Source organism: Microcebus murinus, chromosome 2 (genome assembly GCF_040939455.1).
Source record: "Microcebus murinus isolate Inina chromosome 2, M.murinus_Inina_mat1.0, whole genome shotgun sequence".
Lineage (NCBI taxonomy): Eukaryota > Metazoa > Chordata > Mammalia > Primates > Cheirogaleidae > Microcebus > Microcebus murinus.
The window spans coordinates 15,220,385-15,235,830 of record NC_134105.1 but is presented as its reverse complement, the minus strand read 5'-3'; the positions used below and the strand labels follow the sequence as shown (position 1 = coordinate 15,235,830).

The 15,446-nt window shown below is 37.2% G+C and overlaps 1 protein-coding gene across 2 annotated transcripts in view; it reads right to left on the bottom strand.

Annotated features, from left to right (window-relative positions):
* Positions 1–15,446, bottom strand: part of KDM1A (lysine demethylase 1A) — a 61,349-nt gene that overhangs the window by 30,319 nt on the left and 15,584 nt on the right. Inside the window, exons 3-4 of one of the 2 annotated variants that reach the window (XM_075994921.1) lie at positions 8,984–9,043; positions 1,390–1,523 (exon numbers count right to left, since the gene is read on the bottom strand). In XM_075994921.1, coding sequence (XP_075851036.1) covers positions 1,390–1,523; positions 8,984–9,043 — 194 coding nt within the window. The remainder of the gene's footprint in view (positions 1–1,389; positions 1,524–8,983; positions 9,044–15,446) is intronic. The other variant, XM_075994926.1, reaches the window with a different exon arrangement.

Here is a 15,446-nt window from a genome sequence, read left to right as displayed (position 1 = left end):
GCAGGCAGATTGCTCAAGGTCAGGAGTTTGAAACCAGCCTGAGCAAGAGCAAGACCCCATTTCTAGTAATAAATAGAAAGAAATTACTTGGCCAACTAATATATATAGAAAAAATTAGCCGGGCATGGTGGCACATGCCTGTAATCCCAGCTACTCGGGAGGCTGAGGCAGCAGGATCATTTGAGCCCAGGAGACTGAGGTTGCTGTGAGTGAGGCTGACAGCTCGGCACTCACTCTAGCCTGGGCAACAAAGTGAGACTCTGTCTCAAAAAAAAAATAGCCGGGCGTGGTGGCTCACGCCTGTAATCCTAGCACTCTGGGAGGCTGAGGCGGGCAGATTGCTCGAGGTCAGGAGTTCGAAACCACCCAGAGCAAGACCCCATCTCTACTAAAAAATAGAAAGAAATTAATTGACCAACTAAAAATATATATACAAAAAAAATTAGCCGGGCATGGTGGCGCATGCCTGTAGTCCCAGCTACTTGGGAGGCTGAGGCAGGAGGATCACTTGAGCCCAGGAGTTTGAGGTTGCTGTGAGCTAGGCTGATGCCACGGCACTCACTCTAGCCTGGGCAACAAAGTGAGACTCTGTCTCAAAAAAAAAAAAAAAAAAAAAAAAAAAAAAATGACTAATAAGAGTGAAAAAAGCATTCAATCTCAATAATCCAAGAAATGAAAAAGAAATAAGATGGATCTGGCCTATTATAGCAGAACAGATTATCACTGTTTGATAAAAATGGGCAGGGCAATGGGGGTATTGACTGGTTCAGCTTTTCTGGGAAGCGATCTGGCAACATGTATCAAAAGTGTTCATACCCTTTGACAAAGTAGTAGTTTTCATTCTAGAAATCTATCATAAAATTATCTCTGGAAATAATAACCAGAGATAGAGTCAAGAATACAGAAGACTGTTCAGAGCTTAATAATGATAAGGCAAAAATGGAAACTTAAATGTCCAACAGTTAAATTACAACTCAACTGTCCAACAAAATATTGTGCAGACACTAAAGTCTATCATTCAGCTGAAGGAGGTTGAACCAGATAAGCAGAACAGGGTAAAGGTTTCTCTTATTGTGAGAGGGAAGGACAGAGTGCTTATTTTAAAAAAATGTTTTATATGCTTAAAGATTCTTAAGCACATTTTTGAGGTTATGAGGTCTGAAAGGGATCCAAAAGAACACATTCAAGTAGGACCTCAGTTTTTAAAAATAAAAATTGCATATACATTTAAGCACTCAAAGGAACAACTACTAATTTTTAACGATGGTTATCTCTGGGTAATAGAATTATAGACAATTTTAAAAGTCTTTCCTCTCTATTTTTTTCTATATTCTAAAATACATATACTTTTTATAATCTAGGTGAAAAAAAGCTGACATGAAAACTTACTGTGCGGTTTCTAATGAACAGAAAAACCTTCTGGGTTTGCTGTGGTCCACTGATAATATCTGGGAAACAGGCTGCTTCTTGAGAAGTCATCCGGTCGTGAGGAAGTCTGCTCTGGAAAGCTGCGCCCTCCACACCTAGCAAAGAAAGCAAAGAACTTCTAGGAAAGTGCACGTGAACACAAAACTAGGGATGATGATGTCCCAAACTTCTTTTTTACTTGAAAAACTCAGGAAAGCTTTGTCTCATTCTCAGACTGATACTGCTTCCTTCTTTTAAAAAAAACTTTCAATTTGTCTCAAAAGCTGAAACTTCCTTAGAAATCAGCCACTCTGGAATGTTGAGCTTAATTAACATTCCAAAGTTTACACTTTACTAATGAGTGAAATATACCTTATAAGACAACAAGGCATTTAGAGTATTTCCTTCATCCATAAAATAACTTTATAATATTGGATGATATTCTAATTAAAATCTGAATCATTGATGTGTGTACAATAAAATTTAAAACTAATAATCAGAATAAAGGAAAGTATACTAACAGGAAAGCAAAAGAGGCTACACAGTGAAAAATGTAATCACATGCCTTCTGTTAGGATTACAGTATGGAACAGAAAGATGACTCTGAGGTTTAATAATTAACAGTAGAAAATACATAGTACTTTCAATAGTAACATCTATTAGTTCTCATAATTCAATTCTGGCAAGCAGTGAGAGAAAATCAGCAGCCAACAGTGATAAGACAGAAGAATGCAAGGAATTTACCTTTTCTGGCACAAACATTAGAAATGCTTTACTATATACTATTAATATAAGCAAAATAAGCAAAATGTTATTACACACATCATGTAATACATACACATATAGTGTATACATATACTATTAATACAAGTAAAATATGTAATTTTGAAACTCTTTAAATTGATTTTTTTTTTAACAGACAAGGTCTTGCTCTGTTGCCCAGGCTGGAGTGCAGTGGCATCATCATAGCTCACTGCAATCTCCAACTTCTGCCTCAGCCTCTCAAGTAGCTAGGACTACAGGTACACACCACCACATCCAGTTAATTTTTAAATTTTTTGTAGAGATGGGGTCTCACCATGTTGCCTATGCTGGTGTCCAACTCCTGACCTCAAATGATCCTCCTACCTCAGCCTCCCAAGGTGCCTCACAGGCATGAGTCACCATGCCTGGACCAAATAGATACTTTTTATAAGCTGATGGTTAAGTACATCTTGATAACATGATCTTAGAAATATACTTGCATATATTGTGCTTATAAGACTGATGACCTTTATCAAGATGTACTTAACCACCAGCTTATAGAAATATTAGGTCGGTCGGTCTGTCTGTCTGTCTGTCTATCTATCTATCTATCTATCTATCTATTTGAGACTCTGTCGTCTGTCTATCTATCTATCTATCTATCTATCATCCATCCATCTATCTATCTATCTATCTATCTATCTATCTATCTATCTATCTATCTATCTATCTATCTATCTATCTATCTATCTATTTGAGACAGAGTCTCACTTCGTTGCCCAGGCTAGAGTGAGCGTCGTGGCATTGTACTTAACCACCAGCTTATAGAAATATTCGGTCGGTCGGTCGGTCGGTCGGTCGGTCGGTCGGTCGGTCGGTCTGTCTGTCTGTCTGTCTGTCTGTCTATCTATCTATCTGAGACTCTATCTATCTACCTATCTACCTACCTATCTACCTACCTATCTACCTACCTATCTACCTACCTATCTATCTACCTATCTATCTATCTATCTATCTATCTATCTATCTATCTATCTATCTATCTATCTATCTATCTATCTATATCTGAGACAGAGTCTCACTTCGTTGCCCAGGCTAGAGTGAGTGTCGTGGCATCGTACTTAACCACCAGCTTATAGAAATATTCGGTCGGTCGGTCGGTCGGTCGGTCGGTCGGTCGGTCGGTCGGTCGGTCGGTCTGTCTGTCTGTCTGTCTGTCTGTCTGTCTGTCTGTCTGTCTATCTATCTAACCACCAGCTTATAGAAATATTCGGTCGGTCGGTCGGTCTGTCTGTCTGTCTGTCTGTCTGTCTGTCTGTCTGTCTGTCTGTCTATCTAACCACCAGCTTATAGAAATATTCATTCGGTCGGTCGGTCGGTCGGTCTGTCTGTCTGTCTGTCTGTCTGTCTGTCTGTCTGTCTGTCTGTCTGTCTGTCTGTCTGTCTGTCTATCTATCTATCTATCTATTTATTTGAGACAGAGTCTCACTTCTGTCTGTCTGTCTGTCTGTCTGTCTGTCTATCTATCTATCTATCTATCTATCTATCTATTTATTTGAGACAGAGTCTCACTTCGTTGCCCAGGCTAGAGTGAGTGTCGTGGCATCAGCCTACCTCACAGCAACCTCAAACTCCTGGGCTCAGGCAATCCTCCTGTCTCAGCCTCCCCAGTAGCTGGGACTACAGGCATGTGCCACCATGCCCGGCTAAGTTTTTTTTTGTATATATATTTTTAGTTGTCCAATTAATTTCTTTGTATTTTCTTTTTAGTAGAGACGGGGTCTTGCTCAGGCTGGTTTTGAACTCCTGACCTCGAGCAATCCGCCCGCCTCGGCCTCCCAGAGTGCTAGGATTACAGGCGTGAGCCACCATGCCCGGCCCAGGACAATTTAAAGAGTTTCAAAATTCAATACCATTGAAGTCATTTTATGTAAGTAACAAAATAGGCACCAGACACCAATTTATTATCATTTTAAAGCACATATAGAAGCACTGATAATGGAAGCAAAATTAACAAAAAGGCATTAGTAAGATTAGAAGAACAAAAAGAATACGGCAGGTAAAGATATAACTTAGAAAATTACAGTTAAGCTACTGGGGGTCTGTTTCCACAAACACACTCAAATGGCAAGCACTACCTAGAAAAAAATGGTTAACAACAGGTCACGCAAAAATGCCAATGCATGGGGCACACATTAAGAAACACTATTCTTAGAGTCAAAGAGAAAAGGCTACCCACCCACTATAGATAATGAGGGAACAAATACTGTGTTTTACATTACTAAATCAAATCAACAATCCTTACATTAAGCCATACTAAAATTAAAGACTGTCAGGATAATTTATTCCTTAGGAAAAAAAATAATGACTAAGAGCCATATTGTTGTAGGTAGAGCATGAAATTAAGGCAAGAAAAAAAAAATACTATCAGGAGGGTATGGGTTATTTCAGTAATGTGAAACTTTCTATATCTATACAGCTTTGATATCCTCAGTCCCCACCCCCAAATCAAATAAAAGCAACACAAATAAAAAACAAAAACCAAGATTAAAAATATCTCACATTATAAAGAGTATTATAGACACACTAATCCTGAGTATCTGAACCAAGTATCTCTTTTTTTTTTTTTTTTTTGAGACAGAGTCTCGCTTTGTTGTCCAGGCTAGAGTGAGTGCCGTGGCGTCAGCCTAGCTCACAGCAACCTCAAACTCCTGGGCTCGAGTGATCCTTCTGCCTCAGCCTCCCGAGTAGCTGGGACTACAGGCATGCGCCACCATGCCCGGCTAATTTTTTCTATATATATCAGTTGGCCAATTAATTTCTTTCTATTTATAGTAGAGACGGGGTCTCGCTCTTGCTCAGGCTGGTTTTGAACTCCTGACCTTGAGCAATCCGCCCGCCTCGGCCTCCCAAGAGCTAGGATTACAGGCGTGAGCCATGAACCAAGTATCTCTTAATAGGTTCCTTCTTTATATACTTCATAAGTGTACACTATTAACACAAAAATCAACGATCTCTATTAAATTCTACTTCTCTCTGTCAAAACTAGAAGTAGTTTTCTTTTTTCTAGCTATATTGCCTTCTATATGTATAATAAGTAGTCATTGAATATCAATCCTATTGCAAAATACTATTTATCAATGACAGAAAAACTATGTAGGAAAAAACACTAAATTCTATATTACATTTGACTCCTCATTACAAATGTCCTTATCAAAAATCATTCTAATATAGTTGGCTAACTTTGGGAAACTGGAGAATATATAACAATTAAAAATGTTACTTATATGTCATATAGCAGTTTCAAAGTATCTCTAATCAAATATCAAAAGTTTAAACAAATGCAATTAAAGAAGATGAAAGTTGGGACATTAATGTATGCTTAGAATAATATTCTTCTCCTTCTCTACTTTCTACACAACATCTAAAACAACTAGGTATTCCTAATATTTGCTATCAATTTTTAAAAATGAAAAACTCTCAATAATTATTTCTTTCCATTGGCGTGTAGGGATGAAGACTTATTTTAAGGAATGAAGACCATTATCAAAAATCAGGGTGAAAAGCCAGCAAGAAAAAAGCTAACCCTTTTTCAAAGAAACAAAAACTGTTAATTTGGAAACTAAATCTTAAACTAAATCAAAACATCCTTTTTATAAGAAAGTTCCAAAATGAAGTAACAGAATACTTAGGATAATCTTTTTTTTTTCTTTTGACACAGAGTCTCACTCTATTGCCCAGGCTAGAGTGCCGTGGAGTCAGCCTAGCTCACAGCAACCTCAAACTCCTGGGCTCAAGTGATCCTTCTGCCTCTGCCTTCCCAGTAGCTGGGACTACAAGCATGTGTCACCACGCCCAGCTAATTTATATATATATATTTAGTTGTCCAGCTAATTTCTTTCTATTTTTTTAGTAGAGACAGGATCTCACTCTTGTTCGGGCTGGTCTCGAATTCCTGAGCTCAAACGATCCTCCCCCCTTGGCCTCCCAGAGTGCTAGGATTACAGGTGTGAGTCCCTACGCTCGGCTGGGATAATCTAACTCTTAAATATCTCTTTTAGAAGGTGCACTGGCTTGTGCCTGTAATTCCATCACTTTGAGAATCGCTTGAGGCCAGGAGTTCAAGACTAGCCTGGGCAACATAGCAAGACTCCATCTCTACAAAAAATTTTAAAAATTAGTCAGGTGTGGTGGTGTATACCCATAGTCCTATTTACTTGGGAGGTTGAGGCAGGAGTATACCTTAGCTCAGGAGTTCAAGGCTGTAGTGACCTATTATGATACCACTGTACTCTAGCCTGGGTGACAGAGCGAGATTCTGTCTCCAAAAAAAAAAAAATTGACTTTAATAACATTCTTATTAAAAAGTATCAATAGTACGCATAATTCAGAAGTTGTTTACACTTAGCTCTGGAATATATATTAAATAATAGTTTTGTACTTTGGTGCATATATGTTCCAATAAACAATGAAATCTGGTATTCTGGAAATGCAGAATGTTTCAAGATGCTATCTAAATTTTTTTAAAGCTCCAAGGCTGCCTTCGTACCATCTTGCCTTCTGTTCAATTCCTTCCTATTCACCACTTCACATAGGAAATTCCAGCATCATCTTTCAGAATGCAGTCCTGCTACAGCAGAACTGCCCTTTCTAATGGTCTGACTGGCTCACACTTTCTCTGAAAACACAGTAGAAGTAGCTAAGTATTTAAGGGAATAATTTAGATCTTCTGGGATAGGTCAACCAGAGTGGGAAAAAGAGGGGGAGAGGGCAGATGAGATTAAAGGCTCTCTATTCCATGAAATAATTTCCTCTGATTCTGATAAGATATAGGTAGCACCTTGACTAGATTAAGGCAAGAGATATAAAAATTAACAAAGGAGGCCTCCATGAGTTATTTGCCTTTTATATTCTAAATAAAGTAGACAATTCTAAATAGACTTCTAGCTAAAGAGTGAAAACAAAAGCCTATGGGATCTACATATAAAAGAATACAATAGGGGGAGTAGAGAGAAAAAGGGAAAGAAGAGGAGAATCATGATTTCTTATACTTTAGATTTTTGATCTTTAAGGTAATGCCTATTTTAAATGATTCTAAGGGTATAAGGAATAGTCTATGCACTAAGCAAGATCCCTGGGCTCTTATTCCTTCTTCACAACTGCTGGTGTATCACTGGTCAATTCATTTAACAACTTTGGGTTTCAGGTTCTAATCCATAAAATAGGGGTTGATACAATACTATTTGTTTCAAGGAAGGAAGATAGGATGGCCTCAAGTTCCCTTCTAGCTTTAAGATTTAGGATGTAGGTGGATTTGAGGTGGATTTTTAAGAAGTAAAGATATGATCCTGGTCCCAAGATATCCATGAGGGTCATTTGGCTGTATTAAGAGAAGAATGTTGATCACTTATAAGCATGTTTCTAACTCTGATTGATCGTCTCACAAATGTGTGCTTCTGAACATGACAAAGACCCGAAGAAAGATCTTGAAGGGTTCAGAACAGTCATCACCATTCCTGACAACACTCAAAACTCATGTTCTACTAACAGTAAGTCAGTAGCACCACAGTTTTATATGAAAGTCTGATTCTACTTCCAGCAATACACATTGTTTACTTAAGCAAAAAAAGAAAATATGCACATAAGAACAAATCAAAAACAAAAGGCAACTAGAAAACTCAATTTCTTTAAGTTTAAAACTCTAAAGGCTATCCCTGATCTTCAACAACTCCATGGAATATATGAGTGTGCTCCATTTGATGAAAAGTATTCTTGAAGGTATATCTGCCACAGATAGACTCTGAAAGAGGGTTTTAACTTCTCTAAGATACGTATGTATTGATTATCAACCTGCAATCCTTGGGACAGTATTTAAAGAAATCTACTTCTAACATTCTGGATCTCTTAACCACTAATTGCTGTATTAACACTGAAATATCTTTGTATTTGTAAAATACAAACACTCCCAGAACCTATTATATGCAAACTGCAATAGACAAATAATTTTAAAGTAGACTTAACAAAATTGGAAAGTGACCACCTCCAAAAGTGAAGGAATACCTATTCCAATTCTATCAAAATGTATATAACAAACCAGCTTTGAGCATTGGAACAAACAAAAACATCCTTCAAGAAGCAAAGGATGAAATCCGGATGTGTTACTTAGGATTCCTGGATTAAACTTTAACTGTTCCAGATGGTGACCCCTATAAATCCTTGACTTTTTCCTGGAAGTAAAAACCTCATATTGTTTGGTATGAAAAGAAACATTTCAAATAAACTTTTTCAAAAGATAATTTTCACATGAGAAACAAAATGTTTAAACTGAAAAATGATTAACTATGTCATGTTAATTGAAAAAAGTACCCAACACCATATAACAATCATTTTTAAAAAGATGCTGCTTGCCTGCATAGCTGTTCTTACTAGTCCTAGTCATTAGTCCTTCTCTTTTAAAAAGATTTTCAAGCCTGTGGCTTCTCTCTCTGTGTATACAGCTGTCTTTCCTTTTAAAGGTCCCATGATTCCTAAGTCCATGTTTTATATCATGTTTATTATTACTATAAAGACTGCTGGGGAGAAAAATACCCGCCATCTCCTCAAAAACAGGAAGAAGAGTGGAGGGCTGAGATCGGCCTGAGGACTTCAAAAGGTTTTGCTTGCCTTTGTTCTGGCTATACTCTCTCCTACTATACAACTTATGCCCTGTGGGTTAAATTTCACCTGCGCTTCTGGCTAAAATGTGGATACCACAGCCAAAAACACTTGCAAGCATCAATCCTGACTTGGCGGCTCTTGCTACTAAGTGGCAAGCATCTAATGCCACCCTCACCTGATGCTTGGCCGTCTCCATACCCTCCAGAACTGTCGTCTTGAAGTCCTCCTGCTTGCCCTGTGGAAGGAAAGAGGAGAACTCAGGGACCTTACTCCATAAATTAAGATAATATCTGGACATAAAGGCCTAATAGTTGGCGACTCATGAATTCACCACCAACTAGTAAACCCATATTCAGAGAGCTCCTTCTTCTGGAATCAAGGCCCAGGGAATTACATCAAAAATCTTTCAAATTCTGGTCAGGAAATTTCAACTTTACATGCTGATTCTTGTTGAAAGGCAATGGAACAAAGCACATAGTATTTCTAATCACTAAATCCTTGCTGTCACTCTTATTTAATGGTCTGTATAGAGAAAATATAGATTCCAAATGTCTTACTAACAGTTGCTAGACTGAGTGTGGGTGTGGCATGGACCCTAGGACCTGGAGTTGCAACAGTTCAGCATCAACTCTATATGCCTTTAACTTTCTATCTAAAAAGAATAAATATAAGACAACGAGCAAAAGATTGATAATTTTAAAGAAAAATTCTCTCTTCTTCTTCAAAGCAGGGACTATAATATAACTAAAATACTCAGCTCTAAAAGAAATTTAAATTACTATAAATCGACAGTACTAGAGCTAAATATGCCAGTGCATCCTTAATAGAAGAAGTATACAACACACTGTAAGATACCCTGTAAGTGTATGCCAAGTACTACAGATAAACACATACTTGGCGGGGCGGGAGGGGGATTGAGGGGAGGCAGGCAAGATCTTGGGGGAGCTTCTAGCTACACAATAAGCCTTGTTAAGAAATTTTCCTCATTAAAGTGTAGAAATAACTTCAAGAAAAGAATCAAAGCTTGAAAATTCAACCTAAAAAAGTCAGGATAGATTGTATTCCAGACTCTTCCAAAATCTATCACCAAGACAAGATGCCACAATCCTCTTAAGCTTCTAACCACCTGGTATACCATGGGAAAACTAGTGTGATCTTTGGAAGATATGAAAGCACCACCTACCAATGATCTAAATAAACCTGGATAGGATTCATTAAATGGCTTATTTTAAAATAATACTCCCCAAGAAGAAAGCAGATTACCACCACCAGTTGAGTAAGAAGGGAGCAGTAAAGTCAAACTAATATAGCTTCCTTACTATAAAAATGCTCCAAGTTCTGTGAGACTTAAAACGACATCTTCAAGGATAAGAAGGTATTTAAATAAAAGAAATGATTTGACAGTAATATTAAAACATGTTGCTAGGAGGTATATGCTCTGTTTTAAAGGCAGAATAGAATCTCATTCTAAAATCATTTCACCATGCTCATATCTGAAGGGTCCTTTAGTTCTAGGAGGTTATGCTTCTCAGACAAGACAAAAGGTACATTTGTTGTTTGCGGCCCTTGGAAAAGGGCATATAATCATGAAGAGATGATCCAATTACTAAATCCAATCTGTAGACTTATCTTGAAAAGACAGGCTCCTACATTTTAAATTGTACTTAAAGTTTAAATCAGAAATATCCATTCTTAGCAAGTTTTGGATTTATAAATAAAAAATATTTCATAGGGCTTAAAGAAAAAATGTTGCCATTGTTTTGTTTTGTTCCAAACAGAAGCTAGATCAGAACATGAAATTATATCTGAAAAGGGGAGGAGGGAGGATCAGAACAATGAAACAAATATATATAGTTTCTAAGAATAAAATTTTAAGCATTAGGAATAACAGTTCCTCTCTCTCAAATAATTTTTCTGACTTGGCAAAATGAAAGTAACAATCTCTTGTCATGAGGCATCTCACCACAACTAAAAAATCAGATAAATAAAAACAAAAAAAAAAACTAGCTACTTTCAAGCTAGCCTAAATCTGAATTACTACTTTTCCTTCCTATTTCTATTATTTTCCTTCTTCTACAACTATATGTCATAGAATAACTTAATTTTAACCTACACATAACCTCTTGATTTTTTTCTGTGAGTCAGTGTTACTTAATAGAAATATGGATCTCCTACCCCTAACTTATATGCTCAACAGGTTAATAAGAGCAAAAGAGCAACAAGGTAAGGAAGTCTTTTTTGTCTTCTGCTTTTGAAAAAAAGGCATTAAAAAACTCCTATCCCGTTACTTGATAAAAATATATAGGAGAAACACAGAAGATTTTTTAAAGTGATCCCTTGTAACAGCAAAACAAAAAAGAAATTAAACTCCAAAGTATAATATTTAAGCAAAGTATAATATTTAAGTATAATATATAAGCAGAGAAGTAGAAGGAAACCAAAAAGAAGGTAATATAAACATATAACACAAGTGATGGAAAACTAAAAAAGTGCTTAAAATTAAATTAAGGAACAAGATATTTATCTCTTGAATTGACGAAGGCTTAATTTGTTTGGAAATAAAGGATGAGACTGTCATCCTAACCATACTGGATGGTTATTCTAACCATATTGCACTCATGAGTATTTTGAAAATGCCTACTTCTCCAAAGACAGCTGAAAAGAATCATCTTTATTGGTATTATTCTAAACCATCTCATCATCATTTTCTTAAAAACAGCACACATATTAATATTTGTAGATAACTTTCTGTCCAGGAAGTGTCTCTGATTAGGATACATATATAAAATGCCTTATTTGTCTGCTCTTTGGGTCTTTCCAGCCTGGGAGTCTGCTTCTGACAGTGGCACAGAGACACATTGCAGCAGGCCAAGTATGGCTGTTAGTGCAAATTCAAAATAGAAAATGAAAATATTCAAAAGCAGCTTTTTAATATCGCCTTGACTTTGACACCACTGTACATGAGACTTCTTTCTGTTTTCATCCCAACCACACCACACACATACAAATCCTCAAGTGTAGAGACTTTTTTTTTTTTTTTTTGAGACAGAGTCTCACTCTGTTGCCCGGGATAGAGTGCTGTGGTGTGAGGCTAGGTCATAGCAACCTCAAATACCTGGGCTCAAGCGATCCTTCTGCCTCAGCCTCCAGAGTAGCTAGGACTACAGGCATGCGCCACTGTGCCTGGCTAATTTTTTCTATATATTTTTTTAGTTGTCCGGCTAATTTCTTTCTATTTATAGTACAGACGGGGTCTTGCTGTTGCTCAGGCTGGTCTCGAACTCCTGACTTTGAACGATCCTCCCACCTCGGCCTCCCAGAGTGCTAGGATTATAGGCATGAGCCACCATGCCTGGCCAAGTAGAGACTTTTGATACAACTTATTTGTGCATATCTTTTCCAAATTGAAAATGAAATCTTTTTGGTTTATTTTACGTAACAGCCTTTCAGCTATCCTCTAGACCTTCTTCAGGTCTGACATAAGTCCTTCTTGAACAGTAAAGCGTTTTAGTTATAGTCACATTACCGGATGTTTTCTCTTCTTGATTCAAATACTCAAGAGACCACTCTTCCAACATCTTAAGAGGAGTCTACATTGACTTTCAGATACTTTTATCTGGTAAGCATGGAAGCGAGAATCATTGGTTTGTTGTTTCTAGGAACACAGACTCACATTTTGACCAGTTTCTTGGAATCACATTCAAATTAATAACTTTCACAAACAATTTGAGAAACGTCTAAATCTTCTAGGAAGCAACAATTTTTAAATAGAAGATCAATGTTTCAAAATGGCTAAATTTACAGAATAAAAGTGACTACCAACCTTGATTTCAATTGAACTTAATAAATTCACAGGAGAAAAAACATTTCAAAAGTTAAAACCATCTGTGAACATGTAAGTCTCCAATGTATTAACACATTAGTTGAATTTCTGATTTAATAATCTCACTAATTCAATGTTTACTATACCCATGCAAAAACTACAAAACACAAACGTAGAATAGGTAAAGACGCTGTTTTCAAAGAGTTTATAATCTAATTGGGGAAAGATGAAAAATATCCACAAAGAAATTTTTTTTTTTTTTTTTTAAAAAAAAAGGAAACCAGGCCGGGCGCGGTGGCTTACGCCTGTAATCCTAGCTCTCTGGGAGGCCGAGGTGGGCGGATTGCTCAAGGTCAGGAGTTCAAAACCAGCCTGAGCAAGAGTGAGACCCCGTCTCTACTATAAATAGAAAGAAATTAATTAGCCAACTGATATGTATATAAAAAATTAGCCGGGCATGGTGGCGCATGCCTGTAGTCCCAGCTACTCGGGAGGCTGAGGCAGAAGGATCGCTGGAGCCCAGGAGTGTGAGGTTGCTGTGAGCTAGGCTGACGCCACGGCACTCACTCTAGCCTGGACAACAAAGGGAGACTCTGTCTCAAAAAAAAAAAAAAGGAAACCAAACTAACACAGACTTGGAGAATCAGGAAAGGTTTCTGAACAAGTCCAGAGAGATTTGGATACACTGGGAGGCAGTGAAACTACCACTATGGTCCAGAACATTTACAAAGACAAAGAGATAAAAGCACAGACATGGTATGTGCACAGCACCTGCTTACTTAAGGAGACAGTATCAAAGAGGAGTGAAAAATCAAATGGATAGATAAAATGAGCCACCTTCAGTGCCCAAGCCTAAACTGGATCTTAGCAGTAATGGAGGAAAACTGTGCGATCTCTGACAAGAAAGCAGGGAAACAAGTTATATTTAAACTAATCTGACCACTTGATACAAGATGGATAAGAGAGAAAAGGTGAACTAGATAAAGGCAATCCAATTGACAAGCTACTGAAATGATTTAGATGTGAGTGAAATCCACTAGAAAAAGGCTGACAGTAAAAAATGGATAAGCCATGACAAATCTAAAGGGCTGTGCACAGGAAGATGCATAACTTTACAACAGACTTGATAAAAGAGGTTAGGAACTTTCAAGATGACTCTTAAGGTTTTAAGTTCAGGAGACTGCTAATGGTACAAACAAAATGGGAAATTTGGGAGTTAGGTTAGTAAAATTAAATGGAAATATTCTAAAGATGGTTGGAATTTAAATAGAACTCAGAAGAATGGAGCTAACATACATACATACATTCATTCATTCATTGAGACAGTGTCACTGCAACTTCAAACTCCTGGCCTCAAGCTATTTTTCCACCTCAGCCTCCTAAGTAGCTGGAACTATAGGCACATGACACCACACCCGATTTATTCTCTAATTTTTTGTAGAGATGGGGTCTCGCTATGTTTGCCCAGTCTGGTCTCAAACTCCTGGCCTAAACCAATCCTCCTGTCTTGGCCTCCCAAAGCAGGGGCTAAAAGACTTTAAAATAGCATGGCAGTAATCACAGGCTCAGTAAATTTGAAGCTGCTGTAAATGCATGATTAATTTCATGAGTATAAGTCATAGTTTCGAAAAGGAACTGGTCAATAAAGACAAATGACCCAAAAAAATTTTTTAAAAACTGAGAAAGGTAGTGAGTTATTAATGATTATCACCACTTCATGCTGCCTTCTTGTCCTCTCTGTAGTGAAAGGGGGCCTTAAAAACACCATTCAACTATACCACTATTGACGCATCTCTTGCCTGCTAACTTTTTGACTACGATTCTTGGCAGACAAGTAAATAATATATATCTGTTAGAAGAAATGCAAAGTAAAGTAAATTGGGATCACAGAGGCAAACTAAACTAGTCTGAAAGGAAAAGACTCAGGGCTTCCCTTGAAGCACACTAGAGGTATTTTACCACCTGCTATACTGCTCAGTACTTGCTAGGAAATTTTTTAAAAATGAAATTGTGGATTCCAATTGGAAAAGCAATCCCCAGGTTACACTGTCATTTAAATTACTGAACTAAAAGAGCCTTCTGAAGACCTAGAAAAAAGAATAAAGGTTCTGTTTGAATCAGGAGCTTGCATGGAACTTCCACTGTACCAACGAAGGAGCAGTAACACTGCAGATAAGTACTTGAAGACTTTCACTGGGAAGAAGTGAGAAGCTCAGTAGCAGGGATCCTATAAAAACAAAGTAAAAGCCCTCCAAGCTAGAAAGGAAATATTTTAGAAGCCAATGGAAAGAACTGATTTTTTTCACATGCTATTACCCTCTACATTCCACAGCAGGGATTTTCCTGATCCTTATTTTGCTGTGGTCTTAGTTTATCATTTGCTTTCCAAAATGTTCTAAAGAAAGCTTATAATTCAGATGCTATGTTATGTTGTCCGACTACCAAGATTAAGGTATGTCTGAGTGGTTAATAACAAAGCTTAGTTTTCTAGTTAGTCACCTGTTTTTAAAAAGGAATTGTCCTTTTAAACTTTAAGCTATTTAAACTATTAAACTTTATTCTATACCTTCTATTAAAGGACCACTGTAATGTTTTACACCTGATAACAATGAGATGAAAGAGTTTCCTAATAAGAGAATCCCCTTGTGCTGCTCAGGCAACAGTTTCTTGGAACTCTGGCTATCTACATCTTCCCAGACATGATCAGAGGCTCCTTCCACTGTAAATACACCTTGGGTATTTCTAGGAGGAAGACACAACTTAAGCATTAATTAATCATAGGTGTTTTTCTATTATCAAATAAGATTTTTTAAAA